The sequence below is a fragment of the Labrus bergylta genome, chromosome 18, assembly GCF_963930695.1.
Source record: "Labrus bergylta chromosome 18, fLabBer1.1, whole genome shotgun sequence".
NCBI classification, from domain to species: domain Eukaryota; kingdom Metazoa; phylum Chordata; class Actinopteri; order Labriformes; family Labridae; genus Labrus; species Labrus bergylta.
The window spans coordinates 23,338,724-23,358,704 of NC_089212.1; the positions used below are offsets into that span (position 1 = coordinate 23,338,724).

The window sequence follows — 19,981 nt, forward strand, 5'->3', positions numbered from 1 at the left end:
CAAGTCTTTTCTGAGGGAACTTTCTACAAAGTTTTCCGCTCTTGACATCAAGTTTTAAAGTTTTTATTCAAGTTAGGTATAAAATTGATTTAAAACAATCTCTTCAGTTGCAAAAAGGGTCGGAACAGAATATTATTAGGGAAATAAATCCTCGTCCTGACTAGTATCGCTTGGATCATATCGAATCATGAGTCGATTTTAGGTCGTATTTCAACTCTTCAATTTGCTTTTGTTTGTTTAGCTGAGCAGCGTACCCTAAAGTCTGGGCGAACTAGCTTCCCTTTATCACTTAAGGTTGTCTTGTGCTTGAAGAGTACCTACTCTGATGTACATAATAAAAAAAGTTCACATAGATGGTGTTCAAGAACTACAATCATTACAGTTTGTACAGAAGCTGAAGAACAAGACGAGACAGGGTCCGGCAAATACCAAAGATTTCCTTCAGTCCCTAAACGGCTAATCTAACCACGAGTCCTCCAGTAACCTTTCTGAAGCTTTTAGTCCCATGTCACGGTCTTGTTTAGATCTTTATGAGGTAATCACACCCAGGAGATAAAAGTGTTTCATGCAGAAGCCCTTCTCCGTCTCAGTTTCCTCAATTGACATTCCTTGAAGCTCTAAGTTGATTGGTTATTGACCTTCGAAATAGCAGTTGTCGAACGATCTTTCTACAAGGTTTATTACTTCCCGCTCTGGAGCTTTTGATCATATCACGCCATCTTCCTTTAGATCTCTACAAGGTCAGGAACACAGTGCCCTTCTCAACCTTCAAGTCAAAACAGAGAAGTCTAAGAAGGTCCTTCAAATGTTAGAAACGATGTGTAACATGTACAGTTCCTTGTTATTTGTGTTAAAGAGGACATATTATCCCCCTTCTCCACCTTTTCAAACAGTCCCCCTGTGGTCTAAATGAAACATCTGTGCTGTGCTTTGGTCAAAATATAACATAAATCAAGCACCAGAGGAGGTTTGTGAGCCTGTATAAACCAGCTCTCTCAGAACGCTCCGTTTTGGTGTGTGTGTCTCTTTAAATGCAATGACCCCCCCCCTCTGAGTTTTCCCGGTAGACATCACTCCTCTGTGGCGAGATTCAATGGCAGACCTGTGCAAAAGTTTTTGCAAAATTCTAGGCTCTGCGTGGAATCCATGGATGGAGATACCAAGGAGGGTAGAGGATTTTTATTTTTTTATTAGAATCCCACTGTGACATCACAAGGAGAGCAAATTTGAAACAGAGCATTTTTCTCTGTGTTGTAAGACTTATGCAGACCACAAACAAAGGACTGGATGGGTTTATTTCACATTTTGTGGGTGAGTAGACACTCAGGTTACCCAAACATATGTTCAAAAACACTGTACAAGTTTTCATAATATGTCCACTTTAAAACAACTAAAAGCTTTGTTAAAACTTCTCATGTGAACATGTGGAGGTAAGCGCTTTCCAAGGTCATAATGTAAAAAAAAAATCTTTAAAGAGTTTAAATTTGAGGAAAGAAGGAACCAAAAAAAGACTTCAGAGAAACATTTCCATTTGTAAAGACCTGACATCTGTGTGGTCATTCTGAGTGAAGTAGTTTCTGTGGTTGTGACAGTTTTTGATGCATGCTTCTCTATTCTCTCTGGTGAAATTGCTCCATGACTCACGGTGCCATTACAGACATCAATATTTATTTTCTGGTCACTCTGGCTTTCACTCTTGCTCTCATCTAGTTTGTTAAACTGTAAACAAGTTCTGGATCCAGTTTTCTCTGGATGAGAGCCACTGAATGTCTAAACAGAGGATAATTTCTTCACTAGATTCAAAGATGCTAAATTTAAAGGACTCACAGTGATGAACAAGCGAGTTCTTATTTCGCTGTTATTTAACAATGAACGAATGCTTTGTTTTAAGCGTTATTTTTCAAGATATGATTTTCAAAACAGAAATACTTTAAACATGTGTGATAGGTCAGACAGTGACGAACCAATTAAGTATTGTATTGTAAACCAAAGATCTTTAATTAATCAGAATTATCTGTAAGGGGAACATAAACATCTGGACTTAAGTTGCTGGATTCCTGCTGTTTGTTGTTCTTACAGGTTTGTCACTCTCTGACCTATCACACCTGTACAAAGTATTGAAGAGGGTCCAGTCAATCCTGGCTGATCACAATCATCCTTCATCCAAGGAGTTTAACCTGCTTCCATCATACCGACATTTTTGGCATGATTGGAGAGCGGAGAAATGTTTGTTTATGTATCATATTGACGTTGGGATAAGACTTATAGTACCAAGTAACATTCAGGTAGCTGCTATTTGAGAGTGTGTATGATCTGCAGTGAGCACAGGGGAGGGTTCTTAAGAGTCTTTGTTGGATGAACAGACGACAAACTAACAACAACAACCTTCAGCAGCTTCAGAAGAAACAAAATGAGAAACAGCTGATCAATCACATCTTCTGCGGCGGTTGCAGAACATGTTGCATCACTGTTACCACGGCAGCCAAAGCCTACAAGTCACATCAACAAACACTGTCGACTTTTTAAGTCAAGGAGAGCGACTCTACACGGCTTCTGATTGGTTTAGATTCTGTGACTCAAAATGATATATTACCCACTAGAAGTCTGCGGTAGAAGATTATTCTTTGGCTGTCTTAATACTTAGCAAAAAACAAACCAAAACACGTCACATGGCTGTCAGACCACGGGGTGATTAAGAAGTGATTTCTCCCACAAAAATCTACTCATACTTTCTGTACATTTGGAGTTAATCCCCTGACCGGGGTGGAACCCCTTGCTAAAATCCCCAGTCCTGATCCCGCTGTGTGAGGAGGGAAGAGGGGGACTGAAACAGTGAAATGTGCTGTGACGTAACAGCCAGAGGCGAGCGGTTTCCTGCCTTTGCCTGCCTGCTAAACGGTAGCTGTCATCTCCCGTCAGGCTGGCGGCGGCAGACGAGACGGCTTTCCTTTCCCTCCTCGGGGCCAGAAGACACACATCAGCTCCAATCACAGCCGGCCGCTGTGACGGGCCGCTACAGTCATCTCACCAGAGAGACTGACTGCGAACTGCTGCTCTCACACACAGACACACACACACACACACACACACTTTACACACTTTCTCACAGCCTGATTTTATATTCCGCACCACACTGCTGCTGAGGTAGCTTAGCTTGCACTGACTCACTGAAAGCGTATGATTGGACGTCCGCAGAGAGCAGCCTGAGCTTGAAATAAACATTAGATGTTTGTTCTTCTCCTTGCGTTTCTGTTGTGTATCACTGATGCCTTCCTCCCTGCGCTGTCATCGCCTGTCTGTCCGTCTGCCTTCACATCTAGCCGCTCGCCTCCTCTGAGAGGTCGAGTCCATCCGGCCATATGTCCATCAAGCTCTACTGTACCGCCCCGGGCACTGTAAACACCCCTTCCTCTCACACACACTGACACACACAGGCCTGCCCAGCTGTCTCCACAGTACAGAGGAAACGAGTGGACGGGTAAAATGGGTAACTTTGTGAATGGATTAGCTGCATAAATTAGAAAACAGTCATTAGCAATTAAAGGGACAATACTCTTAATCTTTACTGTACCACAAACCTGATGATTGAACAACACCACTTCATGAAATATTCATTTGACAGGTGCTAAGATTGGTCTTTCATCTCAGCTACCAAACACTAAATCAAACTGAACCAGTCAGAATCCCCATAATGATTTCTAGTCCTGAATAATAGCACTTGATGTGTTGTTTTGGAGGGTTTTTGGCCTTTATTTAAAAGTATAGATACAGACAGGAAATGTGGGGAGAGAGTGGGGGATGGCATGCATAGTTGAACCAATGACCAGTGAGAAACGCCTCCAAATGCTGCTCTACCAAACAATCTAAACTGGCACCCATCGGCTCATCTTTCAACAATTTAGCTTTAATGAATGTCTATAAACAGATATCTTCATGCAAGTGCAGCTTCACAATCCACTCTGAGATTTCGTTTCTCAACACAAATTCTTGTCTCACTTCACCGGCTGCTAATATGACGGTAAGCAAAAACTACATCATCCAGCATGACTTGTGAAAATTGTGAATTCACGCCTCCTCGCATCTCTCCACAAGGTGAAAAGCAAAAACCTTGACACAGCTGATCAAAACAAACCATTAAACATCATTTCAACACCCTGGGTAACCTCTGTTTTAAACATAAAGGATTAACTAGAGATTTTGGGATCTGTTAGAGAAGAAGACGGATACCTCTCTGATGATGACTGTGCTGTGTTTATGAAACTTTAGGAAGAAGCTTTATAGCTTAGCATAAAGATTGGTAACAAGGAGGAAAAAAAAAACTAGAATGGAAGTCTGAAGGTAACAAAAATCTGCCAACTAGCACCTCGATGGCTGATCATTAACCGTTCAACTGAGTTTGTCTCTACATACAAAAAGTAGGATATAAAAACTACAAGTTGGTGTTTTTTCTGTTGCTTTAAGTGCCAAACTAATTCCTCCAATCTAGAGACTTTGAGTCACAGACGTCAAGACTCGATGAAGTTACTGCAGTAATGGGATAAATGTATTAAGAGAAGTGAATAAAGCACCGCCGCTCAACCTTGTTAAAAACTTCCCCAGTTATCAAACACACACAGCCTGTGGACAGTCATTAGAAAAGAGATGTTTGTGAAGCTGTTGACAGTTTAACTAGGATTAAAAAAACAAGTTGTTACAACTTGCATTAATCCGTTTTGATTCCTTTAAGATTAGCTTTTTTTTGTGCTGTGCGAGCAATTTCCATTCAAATGAAAAGGAGCCATCTTCCAGTCGGGTCCCCGTATTCTTTGTGACAACAAAAAGACAAGCTGAGATAATAGCCGCCTGACTTTTATATCATTGGTAGTATTAATATATTTCTATCAGATCTAACTCTAACTTCTAGAAGATGGAGAATAATGCAAAGAGCTCCTCAATATTATAGAAAACTGTGTCAAAAGAAATGACAAAGCAGCATTACTGTGTGCAGTCTTTCCTCTTTATTTGGTTTATTTGGAAGATTTTAAATGTCCCTTGTAAAAAAAAAAAAAAAAAAAAGGGTGTACAATTATTTAAATGTGTTTAAGTCAGATTTCTGCTTCATCAACTTTCACAACTCAGATTGTCCTTGAAAAATAATTTGCTAGGATGGTAAAAAAATGTCTGTAACGTTTCCTGTTTTTGAAGAATCTCCGTTTAAAACCAAATACTTGTTGACCAGAAAATGTAAAGACAAGTGAAACATCTGTACCAAAAAAATGTCTTGAACTCGACATCTTCACTTTGGTGTTTGTTCCTCTCCGAGCTGAAAACATTCAGTGTTTGCTGTGACCTCCTGCTTCTGCCCTCATTAACATGCCTATAAGAGAAACACAAAGGGCCTTGTAGCTCTTCTCTCCACAGATGTTACTGCTGAGGAGGTAAAGTGCGATGCTGCTGAAACACAGGATGAGACTTTGCATACTCTTTCATCGGTGAACGACTCCTCTGTGGACGCAGGGAGATGAGACAGATGCTGCTCATTTGAAAGACTATAATTGACTCAGCAGAGCTGCCGTCAGAACACAGATCTGTCAGAGAGCTTCTACCACGCCTCCAAAAAGCCCGAGAGCGTCAATTTACTGCAGTAATTGTGCTGTTAGCGAGGAGGACGGATGGTTGAAACATTTTAAAACACACACTTCTTATCTGGGATTCAAAGCCAGTTTCCTTAACCCCCGCCTAAAACCTGTAAAATAGCGACAGAACATTGTGTGAAACCACTTCAGATCTTAAAAAAGAAATGAATGCTTCGAAGAGCAAAAGGCCTCGCTAAAATCTCGAGTTTCACACACTTCAAACGTCTTTTTTCTCCCCGGCGTTTTCAGGCAATAAAAGCGGCAGAATGGTTTGACGAGAGCTGGGGCGCTGTGCTCGCTGAGGTAGTTAAGGTCAGGGCAAAACGTCATTGATTGAACTAAGTGCTCCGCTGAAAACAGTGTGCTTCAATCAATGCTGCCTCTAATGGTGCGAGGCGGGGCTCCCCGAAGACCTCGCCTATAGACAGATGTGACAAAGTCACCCGGAGGTGCCGGAGTCACGTTCCTCCTGCCGGCCGGGCCCGGCTGATCTCAGCTCTGTGTTTCTCCTCTGATGGCACAAGTTAATGAAAATGCCATTACTCAGACAGGACATCGATGAGGGAGCGAGGTAAAACAGGGCGAACGACAGAAACGAGTTTAACAAGGAGTGCACGGCTGTCACTTTTTCAATGACTGCAGCGTTTTCAAAATGAGAGACATGAAGAAACCTTCAGAAGTTAACAAATGTGAGAACAACAAGCTCAGAGGGAGTTTGACTTCACTCGTTTTAAAAATGCATTAATCTGGGCGCCGGTGGCTGAGTGGTTAGCTTCCGCACCCCATGTTCAGAGGCTGCAGTCCAATTAAAACTGGCGGCCTGGGTTCAAATCCAACCTCCGGTCCTGCATGTCATCCCCCCTCCCCTCTCTCCCTGATTTCAGACTTCTACGGTCTCTCCAATAAAGGCGGATATTTTCAGAGGCTATACTTGATTTCTATTACATTTAAGTGTGAAAAATCACACAAAGCCTTTAAGTTTGTAGATTAATGATCCCAGATTTAATCGTTTTTTTTAACGGAGACAGCGGGACAACTCAAGTGGATTCCTTTCTTCTCATTTATAAATGAAAACATCTTCATTTATGATCAATATTTACTAGTTGTGTGTTTGGGTTTGTGGGCAAACTTCACAAACTGAGGATTTTCTTAAAAGGAGAAAAAAAAAACATGTCCATCCATGCGAGGTAGAAGGGAGTCAGCATTTCCTCAGAACTAAAAACATCAACCACTGATTACATAGGAGTTTTGTCTTTTGACTTTCTTGTTCCCTTTTCCTGCGAGACTTTAAAATGACAGCCTCTCTCTCTTCCTCCAGTGCCCTGCCCTCTGCTAACAATGTCCACAAATACTCCACACACACTCGAGCGTACAGATGAAAGGCTTCGGCCCTAATGACAAGGTACTCTGTCCACTTAATACTTCAAAGATTGAGCTTGGAGGGGGCCATGATACCCCCTCCCTCCTTACCCCTCCCATATCCACCACAATGAGCTGAATCCACAAAACCCCCATCTACATTCGGCTCTGTGTGATCAGCCTCCTAACAGAGAAACAGAGGTAGTAGGAAAATACCAACTGTGGTCATCAGCAACATTTAAAGAAAGACTAATAAGACAAGAGTTCATTGTACACAGTCGGAAAGCAGAAGTGCATCGAGAGATAAAACCCGGAAGAATCAAGGCGACGGTATGAACATGGCGAGTGCTAGAGCGGGATTTTTCAGACCACTGATGAGGAGACACCGCTTCTGTTGTGTCAGCTGAAGTACTTAAATATATTGAAGTGCATGGATGGAAGGAAAATGCAGAATGGCAATTTGACGAATCGCCTCGGTATGTTGCATTTTAGGTCAACTGGAAGAAGGTCAAACAGTAACTAGGCGATAAGGGGCAAGTAGCAGAGTCACATTAAATCCATTGTCTCTCAGTGTTTGAACGCCGGGACAAGACAGTAGTCAAATGAAATGACCGAATCAAGCTCTAACTGAGAGGAAGCGGAGCTGTGTGTGTGCATGTCTGAGTGTGTATGTGAAGCTCCTGCTGTGTTTGCACATGTGAATCTCATGTTTCAGCAAAACGTTAACGAAATGAATAATCAGACACCGGGACACCAATATTACACTGTTACTCAGTGCGTTTACACGGGGTAGCTCGATAGGATCAAGCCATATACCGATTTGCTACTCGAACGGACAGCTGTCACTGCCGATCAGTGAATCGTATAAATGGCCGGAGCATGGCTGACTGAAGTGTTTATAAAGCCACTTCCAGTTGACCTATACGTCACAGCGACAACAAACTATCTGGCAGCATTCAAACAAAGATGGCGTACAAGGAGATGGACGACGCTACAGCTACGTACATTTTGTGCATTATTTACATTCTAATAATTCATACTAGAAGAACAGCGGATCTTTTGGCTGCGGCGATAACAGCAGAAGGACGCTGCTTCCGGCAACAACACTACTATTTATTACATCGTCTCCTTCCACATCCGGGTGAAAGCCCCGGCGGTAATTCTCGAGCACGCGCAGAACGCAAAATCCGATTACGATACGATGTCTGAGTTTACACGCCGTTAGTTTGCAGACTATGAACGACTTATCTAGGTGTTCTTTTCCGATTATGAATTGTACGTTATGGTCCAATTTTGGTCCGATGTAGGTCGGAGTAAGATGTTTACATGCATTTTAAAAGTCCAAACAGTGTCTGATACGATCAGAAATTCGAATATCTTGCGCCATGTAACCCTACTGACTGAGTCAATGTACAAGTTCAGAGGTCTAGTGAAGGTAGCGCTGATTTCACGGTTCTGTAGCAAACTGGCAACGTGAAAAAGGGTTATGGATAATCTCTCTCTGTGACGTAAACGAGTGAATGGAGATTCTGAAAAATATCAGGGACTGAATGTCCTGAAATGATCAGGAGAAAGTCAGGAGTTCATGTGAGAAAAGGGCTTAAGATTAGAGAACAACATGAGCCACCGGCATTAAATGATGGTGTCATGCTGTGATTACATTTCTAGCTTTTCAGGGAAAATTCTCATATCTCCAGATAACACTCGTTATGAATTGGCGCTATACAAATAATGATTGATTGATATCAAACCTTTTTAAACAACATAGCGACTTAATCCTTTAACTCAAACCAAAAGAGAGCCAACACACAGACTGGAGAGGCAGAATAAAGAAAGGAGACGCACACACACTCTCTGGAGAGAACGAGCAGCTGACCTTTAATCACACAGCTCCCTGGTGAGATCAGACTCCAGCCCCACTGGCCAACGATTAAACCCTTTAAGCACGGCCATGTTTCACTTTTTCATTTTAATGCCGATTGTGTCATTCATAGCCTCATTTGATGGGCCTCATGATGCGCCGAGTTGAAAAGGATGACTCAAACTCACGTCACTCGGTGCCAAAAACAGATCTTTTCAAGAAGATGAGACAAATTTAACAATTAACGTAAGAGCGTATGATTCAGAGAGCTGTGATTCAGTCAGTCGGGTTACGGTGGCTTTTTCGCTCTTGACCTTGTCCCTGTTGTGTATTCCCAGGATGGGATGAGCTCAGAGGCAATTTTGGGGAACATTTTCATCAGGTTAATGGGTGGTTTGACCTGAGAAATGGGTGTTTTAGAGAGGCAGCTTATTACACAGTCCTTCTTTCATACCAGTAAAATGTTATGATGCATGCATTTTTTGAAGGCACTATTCATTTACTTATTAGCCGCTCACTTTTTCAGCAAGCAACTTAAAAGGATTATCTTCTTCCTAAAAGGATCCGGAGACAAGACCGGGATCCATTATCTAAAACAGTATTAACTTTCATCAGACATTGTATTGGATTACCATACCATTTATTTTATGAACCTCTTCAAGCTCCTGTAACCATTGTCTGTTAGGAAATTCTCAGTTTTGTACATTTCTCATTTCAAGTTATTTTAAGATCACATATTCTCCTCCTCTTTAACAAGAGTAAATAAGTCTTGTTCTTGTTCTGAATCCACTCTGATCCTGTATTTGATCATGTCTATAAACCCCTCTATTTCAGCCCTGATCAAAACAGGCTGTTTCTGTGTCTGTACCTTTAAATATGTAAATGAGCTGTGTCTGACCACACCCCCTCTCTGGAAGGGCTTGAGTGTACTCGGTGCTTTCTCGCTCCATGTCCTATTGTTTACGGTGAGAAGGCAGACTCAGAGGGCAGAACAAACACCTAGCTGTGGGAGTGTCACCCACCTGGGGGAGGGGCTACTGCCCTTTGTGATGTCATGAAGGGGAAATCTCTAAACGGCTTGTTTGAGCACACGTTTTCTGAAAAGTGGAGCAGGCAGAAGACGGAGAGGATGGACTTTTCTCATCATTGGGGGGTTTGTAGACGGACTACAGACATATTAGAGTTAGAGAAACATGGTGAAGTGGATTTCGACCTTTAATGGAAACTGACGCTATCTTTGTATTTGTACTTATTAACGTCTTCATCTTGCTCGACTTCGCTTAAGTTTTAATGTTCACTTAATGTTTTATGTATATATCTTGTTCATTTTTCATGATTTACATCTTTGTTAAATCAGTTTAGCATTTCAAATGTAACTTTGGGTTGTGACTAAATTCCTGCAACGCTAATTGTGTTGGAAATGTTATTATGTTCAAAACCTAAACTAAAATGTCAAGCCTTGGTAACATTATACCTGCATGCAAAGCACATATAGTTAAATGCTAATCTCCGGCTGCTAAGTAGCCAATAGCATTGCTGTAGACTCTTTGTCATGTTAATACACAGATTACAGTTAAATATGTTACTAGTCATTAACCATCCTCTTAAGCACACAAACAAAATGTAGGAGCACTAAACAGCCTCTACTTTTATGTAAGTGCTCTTTTTGGGAAACATGTGACAAATTTGAGGTCTAAAAACCCCAAAGAAAGCTTTTAACTTGAGGCCTGATCATTGTGTGGAAGTGGAGCCCTGGTCAATATTTATGGACACAAAGAGGTTTCTGAAGGGACTCAAACCTGCGACCTTTAAGTTCCAGGATTGTTCTCCAAACATTAAACCACTTCACCATCCTTTCCTGTACAACATCCATCCATCAAAACACACTTCACCTCCCGACCCCTGGCCTCTCCCGACTCCCCGCCCTCCTACACTCAGCCATAAAAAAACACAGGTTTCCTCATCAGGACAGATGCAGCTGCATGGCACCATTACCTCACATCCATCAACGCCTCTGCACACCCAGATAAGGGGGGCGAAGCACATCCTATCCGTGTAATTAGGTAATTATAGGTAACACTTGATGGATCCCTGTAGTTGTTTTATTTTTGTAGCTGTTAATAAGTCACATTGACAGAGGGTCTGTTCACTCCTATGGCTCTTTTTTTTTTTATTTATTTTTTTTTTAGGGTAACTGCAGCTGGAAACATCAGTCAGTTTTTATTATTGGTTCATATAAGGTTTCATTACCAGACTCCTGTCAACAAGCAGAAACATTTGTTCATTGTCATAAATCTCATAACAAGCGGTGCATGTTCTGTTTGACTCCAGAGAGGACTGTAGTGCGATGCCAGGCTCGACTCCATGCATCTTACTGAACCCCCGCTCAGGTTTCTGGAGATGGACGCCGACAGATGTGGGAGGGAGATTGGGAAGTGCATTTCTTATAAAACCACCGGAGCGGCATTTGCTTTTGAATTTGCAGCATTTCTAAATATGCTGCAGGTTTCAGCTGTTGCAGAGCCTTTGCACCAACTGGCCAACCGAACAGAACGCTGTACAAGTCCAGAAACCATTTCAATCCAAGTCAAGTTTGTTGTATTCCTTCAAGTTGAATATCAGTGGTAAATTGTAAATGGCAAGTCTATTTACCGTTTACATTCAACTTGAGGGAAGCTTATATAGCCATTTACTTGTCTTGCGCTTTTACACTGCATGTCACACCTACACATTCACACACTGATGGTGGTAGTAGTTATGTAGTATCATCCATCAGAGGTAACTAATCCCATTCATACACCGCCACCGAAGCAGCGGGAGCAATTCGGGGTTAAGTGTCTTGCCCAAGGAATATATGAAGTCAACAGAGTTCTGACTCTAGTCTGAAACAAGTCGAGGCCACACTTATGCTTTATACACAAAAACCCATCCTACATATTTTGTAATGCTCACCTAAAAAACAACAGTTTTAGTTTTTTTCCCACCTTGGTACAATAATTCAGTTCATCTGAGTTTAAAAGCCATCTGAACAAATCGGCGACAGACAACCTCTCCAGCAACTACTTGAAGTATTTCAGCATAAATCCGAAAGTCGACACCACAAGGGTTAAACAAATTCAGCTCTGATATCTCCTTCACATCTCCCACACACTCCCCCCCCGCCCCCTGTCTGTCTGTGGTGCACTAAGAAGGGTAAAACATAATAAGGGTTGACAAATTTCACACGCAGCTAAACCAATTCCACTTTGGAGCCGAGCTAATTACGACAATTAAACCTGAGAGAGCATTCTTTAACTTGATTATGGGTTATTATGGTGATACAGCAGGTACCAGACAGAGTCAAGGATAAACGGTATCACCGCAGCATTCGTAATCAGATCAGGCTCAAGGGTGCTTCTGCTCACAAAGATGTTAGCTAAATAAAACAATACAAAGCCTGGATTGTTGCAACTCTCCAAATTGCCCCGACTCCCAACGACTGCGTGTACGGTCGACATTTATCAAATACAACAACTCATCCTCCCCCTCTGCATGAATCACACTGGTGATGATACATTAAAATTCAAAAGAGGGAAAGCTTCACAAAGCAGAAACAGATGCTGTCTCTGAGAACAAATCTGAAAAACAATGCAGAGAGAGAAGCTCCACAGTTTGTTTTTTTTTCGCTAGCAGATGAGAATATTACACGGCAGGAATCAGCAAAGTATGACCTCTGATCTAGATCATCCACTTCCTTGTAATGTGACACCAACGGGCCTCCAAATGAGACGATAAAACTAGACAATCAAACGACTTAAGAGTCTATCAGCACTCACCGTTCTCCTTCTCGTTACCGATGCAGCTGCTGATGGACTCGCTGATGCCGAGCGTGGCTGCTGTGGGCATCCTGCCGAGAATGGACGCCAGCGACGGGCCCACCCGCTTGGGGACATCCTCCTCCTCCTGGTCCCCCTCTTGCCCCTCTGGGGTCGTTCGCTCCAGTTTGATCAGAGCCTCCAGTGTGATTTCTTCCAGTTCTTTGCCAAAGTGCTTGGCCACAGCCTGAAGCTCATCCTCCTCTTCGGGTTCCTCGAAGTCTGCTAGCTTGGAGGGTGTGGAGAGGGCGTCGTCATTGTCATTTTTACAGTCTAGAAGAGGGAGAGATGGAGTTTGATATGTAATTAGTGATGTGTTTGAAAGGAGCATTACAAAAAGGCAGAACCAGCTGCAGACTGGAAAGCCAGGAAGTGGTTAAACCAGTCTCGAGTACACGATAAGGACAGACAGTTGCAACAACACAAGCTCCCACGTTTAGCTCACAACCTCCTAGTTAGGGCGCGGCCACACTGGCCATCCGTACCGTGCCTCTCTCTCTCTCGCTCTCGCTCTCTCTCTCTCTCTCATAAAGCGTGCATGTGTTGCATTACGACGTTATTTACAAGAGGTAATCGTGCTTTTAGGCACAGTTAGTCCTGGCCAGTGTGACCGCGGGCCGCGCCGGTCAGCGTGGGAATGGCGCAGCGGGGGGCCAATCGTGCTTGAGTACAGCACGGTACAGATGGCCAGTGTGACTGCGCCCTTAGTCCTACAAAGCTGAGTGAGGGTCCTTGAGGATATGGTGGACTATGAAGAGAGACAGTAACACAAATCAAATGACAAACACAGAGGTGATGAAACAGCACGTCATCAGATCTATTCATTGTCTTTCATTCATCATGTAGGGACCTCGAGGGTGGAAGTAACAAAACGTCATGATAGAAGGTGGAGGTGTGAAGTTTGGGTGGCAGCAGCAGCTCAGTCTGTTGGGACTTGGGTTTGGAACCAGAAGGTCGCCAAAATATGGAAGTTGGTCTGGAAACTGGAGAGGTGCCCTTGAGCAATGCACAGAACCCCCAACCAACTCCCTGTGTAGCACTCACTCTGACATCTCTCCACTAACGCAGGTCCACAGGTCATGTTTGTGCGTGTGTGTGTGTGTGTGTGTGTGTGAAGCATGTCTCTAAAATAACAGTGTGTGAAGCAGAATTTCCCTCAGGGATTAATAAAGTATGTAAAATTAACTTTAAAATGTATATATCAAGCAGTAGAAATGCAAACATAATAACATTTACCTTGAGAGGAAAGATAAATGTTTTACTCAATATGGCAGCCATTTAAAGACAACTACAACAAAAACAACCCCGTGAAAAAAATACAACTTAGTAAAATAAAGTAAAAGCACTTGACATCTCCAAGTTGTATTATTATTACTATTTAAATCTCATTTTTTTTAATGTTATTATTATTTTGGTATTTTATTTGTTTTTACTCATGTTTTTTTATATCTTATCTTTTTATTTATTTATTATCATTTAGTTTTTTGTGTTGGTTTGAGGTATGAATAAACATGTCTCAGATTTTTTTTAATCTGTATTTGAAAAAAGAAAAAACCCCAATAAAGAGAATTAAAAATAAAATAAAAATAAAAATAGAAATGCAAACATAATTACTACAAAGGTCACTCAACAGGATGAGTGGGATGAAACAACGGTCTCAGTAGAAGCTAAAATGCTGATTTTGAATCATTAGAAACTCTCACTTTGACGATGTTGAATGTTATCGCACAGTTCATGACTTCTGAATATTCTCCGAGGATTGAATAAACAGCAGAGAGCCGCAGTTTACGGTCAGATTGTATAATTAGCCGGATATAATTACACAGCAAGAATTTCCTGATTCCCAGGTTACCAATTAAAAAGTATTCACGGGGAAAGAAAAAAAAAACATTCAGAACAAGCACTGTAGTGATACAATGAGAGATATTAAAATGCCACAACAAGTACAATTAAATTATTTTGTTTCCCGAATCAGAAGTGGGAGTAGAAATGCAGATAAACAATCACACCCGGGCACAATAAATGGGCTCATAATTACGTCCTGGTATCTAATTAAAATGTGTCCTTTAATCAGCCCTAATTAAAATAAAATAAAAAGTCTTTTCAAATTCAGCAGAAAAAAATGTCAGAAAAGAAACTCGGGTATCAGTTTGAGAAGAAACGATAAGAAATCTGAAAGCGACGCAGCAGCTGGAAGAGCAACACGCCTGAAATCAGTGACAGCCTGCGACCCCTGCTGTGTGAAAACAGAGGGAGACGGAGTGTGTGTGTGTGTGTGTGTGTGTGTGTGTGTGTGTGTGTGTGTGTGTGTGTGTGTGTGTACACGAGAGAGAAACAGACAAAGACAGAGGGCCAGAGATAAAGAGCCAAAGGTAGAAGCAGATAAAAAGACAGAGTGACAGGGAGTCCACTGCGATGTGTGTGTTCTATCCTGGGTGGGCCTGTGTGTGTGTGTGTGTGTGTGTGTGTGTGTGTGTGTGTGTGTGTGTGTGTGTGTGTGTGTCAATAACAGGTGCTCTTGCTTCACAACCTTTCTAAATAGAAACATCATTAAACATTTAAATGTCAGTGTTTTCTCTTGTTATGTTTTTATTTGGGGCGTCCCCCTGATGTTAACAGCTGACTATGTCATCGAGCTAAAATCATTTTGATGCTGAGACACATCATGTTGGTGTTCATCCTCATGTTACACATTTATCCACAGGTCTGCAGCAACACTAGCACCAAAATGTGTTCATTACGTAACAGGTAACTGAACAGTTTGGAGGACGATAAGCTGAGAGAAACATTTTTGAGTGAAAACACAAAATGTTGAACGTAACAAAAAGCCATTTTTCATTTAAATCAAAGGTTTTATCTCCTGTGTGGTTAACATGTTGGGACACCTTGGAGTCAGGCTTTGGGTTTCCAGACTTTTCTATTCTGTCCTGAGTTGAAGTTGAAGTTTAGGCAGCTAGTTTGCTTCACAACCACAGATATGTATGTAAATATGAATGGACGCAGCCTGAGTGATGTCACCCATCTGTTCCTGCCGGGGGCTTTGGAGTCCCATCGATGGCGGCCGTCATCCTGTCTCAACTTAACGTCCAGTCATCCTAACGACAGGCTGAGAGCTGGAGCTCAGCCGGGTTTTAAGCCTCCTAACAAACCACAAAAACAAATCACCAACACACCTTCTGGACTCTCTTTAGTGTAGGCGGCGTAAACTCCTCTCAGTTTGGGTCGACTGCTCTGCAGCTCTGCGTCGATTTCATCCTGGTAAACTTGAATTTCATCTGTTGATAATGAAAGTGAAGAAAAGAGTTTTAACATTTAGAAAAAAAAAACCTGGATAAAAAAAACAAAAGCATAACGCTCGTTCCTCTTGAAGTTATCTGAATGGGGATTTTATTCTCAGCATCTTCATGCTTCAGCTTTCAAATCAGTGCATCAGTTTCTTGTCGAGTCGATGTCGACTAGTCTCTGATGAAGTTATCAATAAGATCAAGGGAGAAGGGAATGCTTTGCAACCAGCATAAATACTTATTTGCAAAACTTAAAGGCTTTATATTTGATTTTTTGATCCATGCTGGTATCTTCACACTGCATGTAAATTTACCTGAAATGAGCGTGATCTAGAAACACAGTTAAGCAGTGAGTACAGTATGTTATTCTTCTTTTCTCTAGTCCCTCAATTAAACAACTTTTATACACGAGGGGAGGAGTCAGCCGGCCATCCAGGCGATGTAAACAAACTAAAGATAGTTTCAGAGGATATACTTGATTTCTATTACATTTAAGTGTGAAGACTCACATATAAAGCCTTTAATGTGTGTGTTGCTGAAAGCAGACAGTTAACTCAGCAAGTTGCAGCAGCTGCAATAAAGTATGCAACAATAACACCTGTTCTACAAATCCCACATAAAAAGTGTGAAGCGATTAGTCGACATCGGGCAGAAAGCGATGATCACACAGCTGCAAAGTCGAACACATTGACAGGTCTGTGCAAACCCTAACGTACACTTGACTAATGTTATATGAAATGAGATGCAGTGACTTTCATTCCTAAAATGATCGATGGGATACACAACGGGAAAAAAAAATAACACTTGTTTTGTGTTCTTGGTTCCGTTGATTTAGCTTACCCTTTAAATAACATTACTTCTGTAGTGTAAGATTATGTTTGGTTAGTTAAATGCTGTGAAAAAAATGGAGCCGTTCCCTCTCCATGCATTGCAGAACTTTAGTTTTTATTCTGGCTTTAACCCCATCCGGCACTGATCTGCATTTAGTCGAGGTCAGCACATTAGAGGAAAAGCATTGTAAACAAAGCAGAAAGTGTTATTTCACTTCTGTCTTTCTCCGTGTGGTAAATGTGAGTCTAACTAAACTGAAAAGGAGAAAAGTGAAGAGAAACCATCTTGAGAAGTTGTGCCAGAGAGCCACAAGGACGTCGCATTCATACCTTCAACGTCATCCATCTTTTTCTTCAGCTCGTTCTCCAGCTAGAGGGAGAAAGACAAAAGGGAAGAAATGAAATCAGAGTGAGAGCTTTAACCCTGATCCAACACTGAGCGCAGGGTGAAATGATTACACAGAAACATCTCTGAATAACAGAACATCGGCACACGAGGACTGTGGGTGGTTGACAGATGCTGCCTTTTCTTCCACGAGTACATTTTCTCCCCAAAAGTACAAAAAAACATCAAGTCTGGTTTGGTGCTGTTGGCATGAGACACAGAAGAAGAAGAAGAAGACGATGAGAAACACACACAGGGTCTGTTTGAACGTTTAAATATCTAAACATTATAAAACTCTTAACATCTATTTCTTTATAACTTTATTGTGAGAAGCAGCGAAAGGCAGAATCCTGTGAGAAATAAACTCTGACTCAACTCAACTACTCATCCAAGCTATTGAGGTTTCCAAATCTTTCAACCACAACTCGTGATCTTTCTGAGTTTTCAGTCACAACTTTCCCAAAACCATCGCCAATTCATCCTGCTGGCCGTCAGCCATCTTTTTATTACTTGAGTGGCATGTGACTGTGAGACATTTCACATGATTAGATCGATGAAAACAAACTCTGAGTTGACCGTAGTCAAGACGACCGTGCGAGACCGACCTGAGGAAGAGAATATGTTTACCGTCGAGCTAATGTATCCGAGTTTCATTTACATGACGTTATTTAATCACAGCTCCTCATACAGCAGAATTCAGTAGCAGCAAATTCAACATATTGTATCTTTGAGCCGTGGTGCAAAACTTCTCACTCCTGATTCTCCTAAGATGTGATAAAAAAGCTCGACCTGCTTACTTTTCTGTTTATTTGTGGTTTCGCAGAATATTGATCTTTGACTCTTTCACTTTGGAGGTTAATTTCTTTCATTCATTATTGCAGAACGCCTCGAGGCACATGTTACCATCAAATATATGAGATCAAATTTTAATGACGCCTGAGGGGGGGAAACAGATTATTTCACAAGCTGTGTAATTTCTCATCATTAATAAACTCATGGAGACCAAAACTGTGGATGTGGACGTGTATGATAACCAGCTTTATTATTAGTTAAAGACAATGTGGAGGATCACTCGTCATGTTAGTACATGTGTGTGGAGACCAGTACCGTACCTGGCGGACTTTCTTCTTCATCAGTCCTTCAGTGAAGCAGGGAGGGTCACACTCTTGGTCCAGATCCACCTTCATGAACTCTTCGATGGTGAGCTGACTGGTGGGCGTTCCCTCGAACTCTGTCAGCCTGCAGAAGATGATTCAACAGAGAGAGAGGAGTCAAAGCATCATCGAAAACGATGCACAAACAAGTTAGGGTGAAACAGAAAAGTGGGTCACTGTGAAGGATAATACAGGAAACACAGTTTAGAAATAGAGACGTGAATGTCATGCTCCATTTTGGACTTTTGTCTCTACCTACAATCTCTTTGCTGTCAAATAAGACACCTTCAGTAGACACACAGTTACCTTTTCCGTAGTGTCGTTTCACACACTTTCACAACGCCGACAATTTCTTTGATAGTGCGCCGAAAGTCGTGCATGCGAGCAGCAACAAGAAGAGCTGGAAAAAAGAAAAACACACACAATGTGACAGCTTCAAACTGGGAAATGACCCGCTCATATATGAACAGAAAGGATGCAGGCGGGAGTTTGTCTGCATCCATCCATTCTCTATACTGGTTTTTCCTCTTAGGGGTCATGGGGGGCTGGAGCTGAGCCTAGATGTCATTGGGCAAGAGGCGGGGTTAAACCCTGCACTGGTCGCAACTGGAGCTTGGATGGAATTCTATTTGTATTGCCTTGGTATTGAAACAGGTATCAATATCTTTAGATTTTTACAAGTATTGTATTGAAGTGTTAAATTCTGACGACTCAAAGATTGATTTTTGGGGCTTTTTATGTTATTATTGTAGAAATAGGAGAGCGGATAGAGTCAGAAATCAGGGACAGAGGAGCCACAGGTTGGATTCGAACCCGGGCACTATCATGAGCACTTTTAACCATATGATATAGAAAATTCACCACTGCACTGTTTCATCTTTAGTCATGTAAATATTAGTCTTTTCTTATTATGTTTATTGTTGATATTTAATGTTGTACCTGTACCAGAGCACAGTTCAACAAAGTTAAATTCCTTGTGTGTGTGTGTGTAAGCAAACCTGGACCGAGCACATCCACGTCTGGTTTGGTTTTAAGGTGTGTTTGCATGTGAACCTCTAAGACTGGAGGACAGAGTCTGCAGGACAACAGTCCACACCCACACAAAAAACACAGATTTAAAAAAAAAAAAGGGAGTACCAACAACACTAATATTATGAGACGCAGTGCAAGCCTTGAAGGGGAACACTTATATAACCGTCATTAGTGTTCCCTTGCTCAAGAGCCTGTTAAAAGATAGATGCATGCTTCTCCTTCGACAAGCACACTGCTAACAGCCTTAAGGACTGAAGTGGTGGCTGTAGACTTCTCAAAACATTTCACCGCTCTCACCTTGAAAAGCACGCAGCGACAAAAGATGCCAGTTTCTTTTCTTTTTTTTTTTCTAAACGCAGAGTTTGCTTTCCTCTCGTCGTGATGTAATTCTTAAATCTCTCCACCCTGACGAGGTTTCTGCAGATGCATGTTTCTCGTTCATCATCGTCGGTGATATTTGCATCATATTTTGGGAACAAACTTTTCCTTCTGACTCCCATCCTTCTCAATGATTTATGATGGGGCAATTAATTATTCAGGCAATGCAGCAGAGGAACAGGGAAAGACGAAAAGTGAAACCGTGAGTGTAAACATGCGGGGAGCGGGA

General features: G+C 41.8%; 1 protein-coding gene across 1 annotated transcript in view; it reads right to left on the reverse strand.

The window, feature by feature from the left end:
* LOC109994574 (transcription factor IIIB 90 kDa subunit-like) overlaps positions 1-19,981 on the reverse strand; it is a 66,361-nt gene that overhangs the window by 44,562 nt on the left and 1,818 nt on the right. Inside the window, exons 2-6 of the mRNA XM_065966034.1 lie at positions 18,649-18,742; positions 18,301-18,427; positions 17,134-17,173; positions 15,863-15,964; positions 12,651-12,962 (exon numbers count right to left, since the gene is read on the reverse strand). Of these exons, the coding sequence (XP_065822106.1) occupies positions 12,651-12,962; positions 15,863-15,964; positions 17,134-17,173; positions 18,301-18,427; positions 18,649-18,742 (675 nt within the window). The remainder of the gene's footprint in view (positions 1-12,650; positions 12,963-15,862; positions 15,965-17,133; positions 17,174-18,300; positions 18,428-18,648; positions 18,743-19,981) is intronic.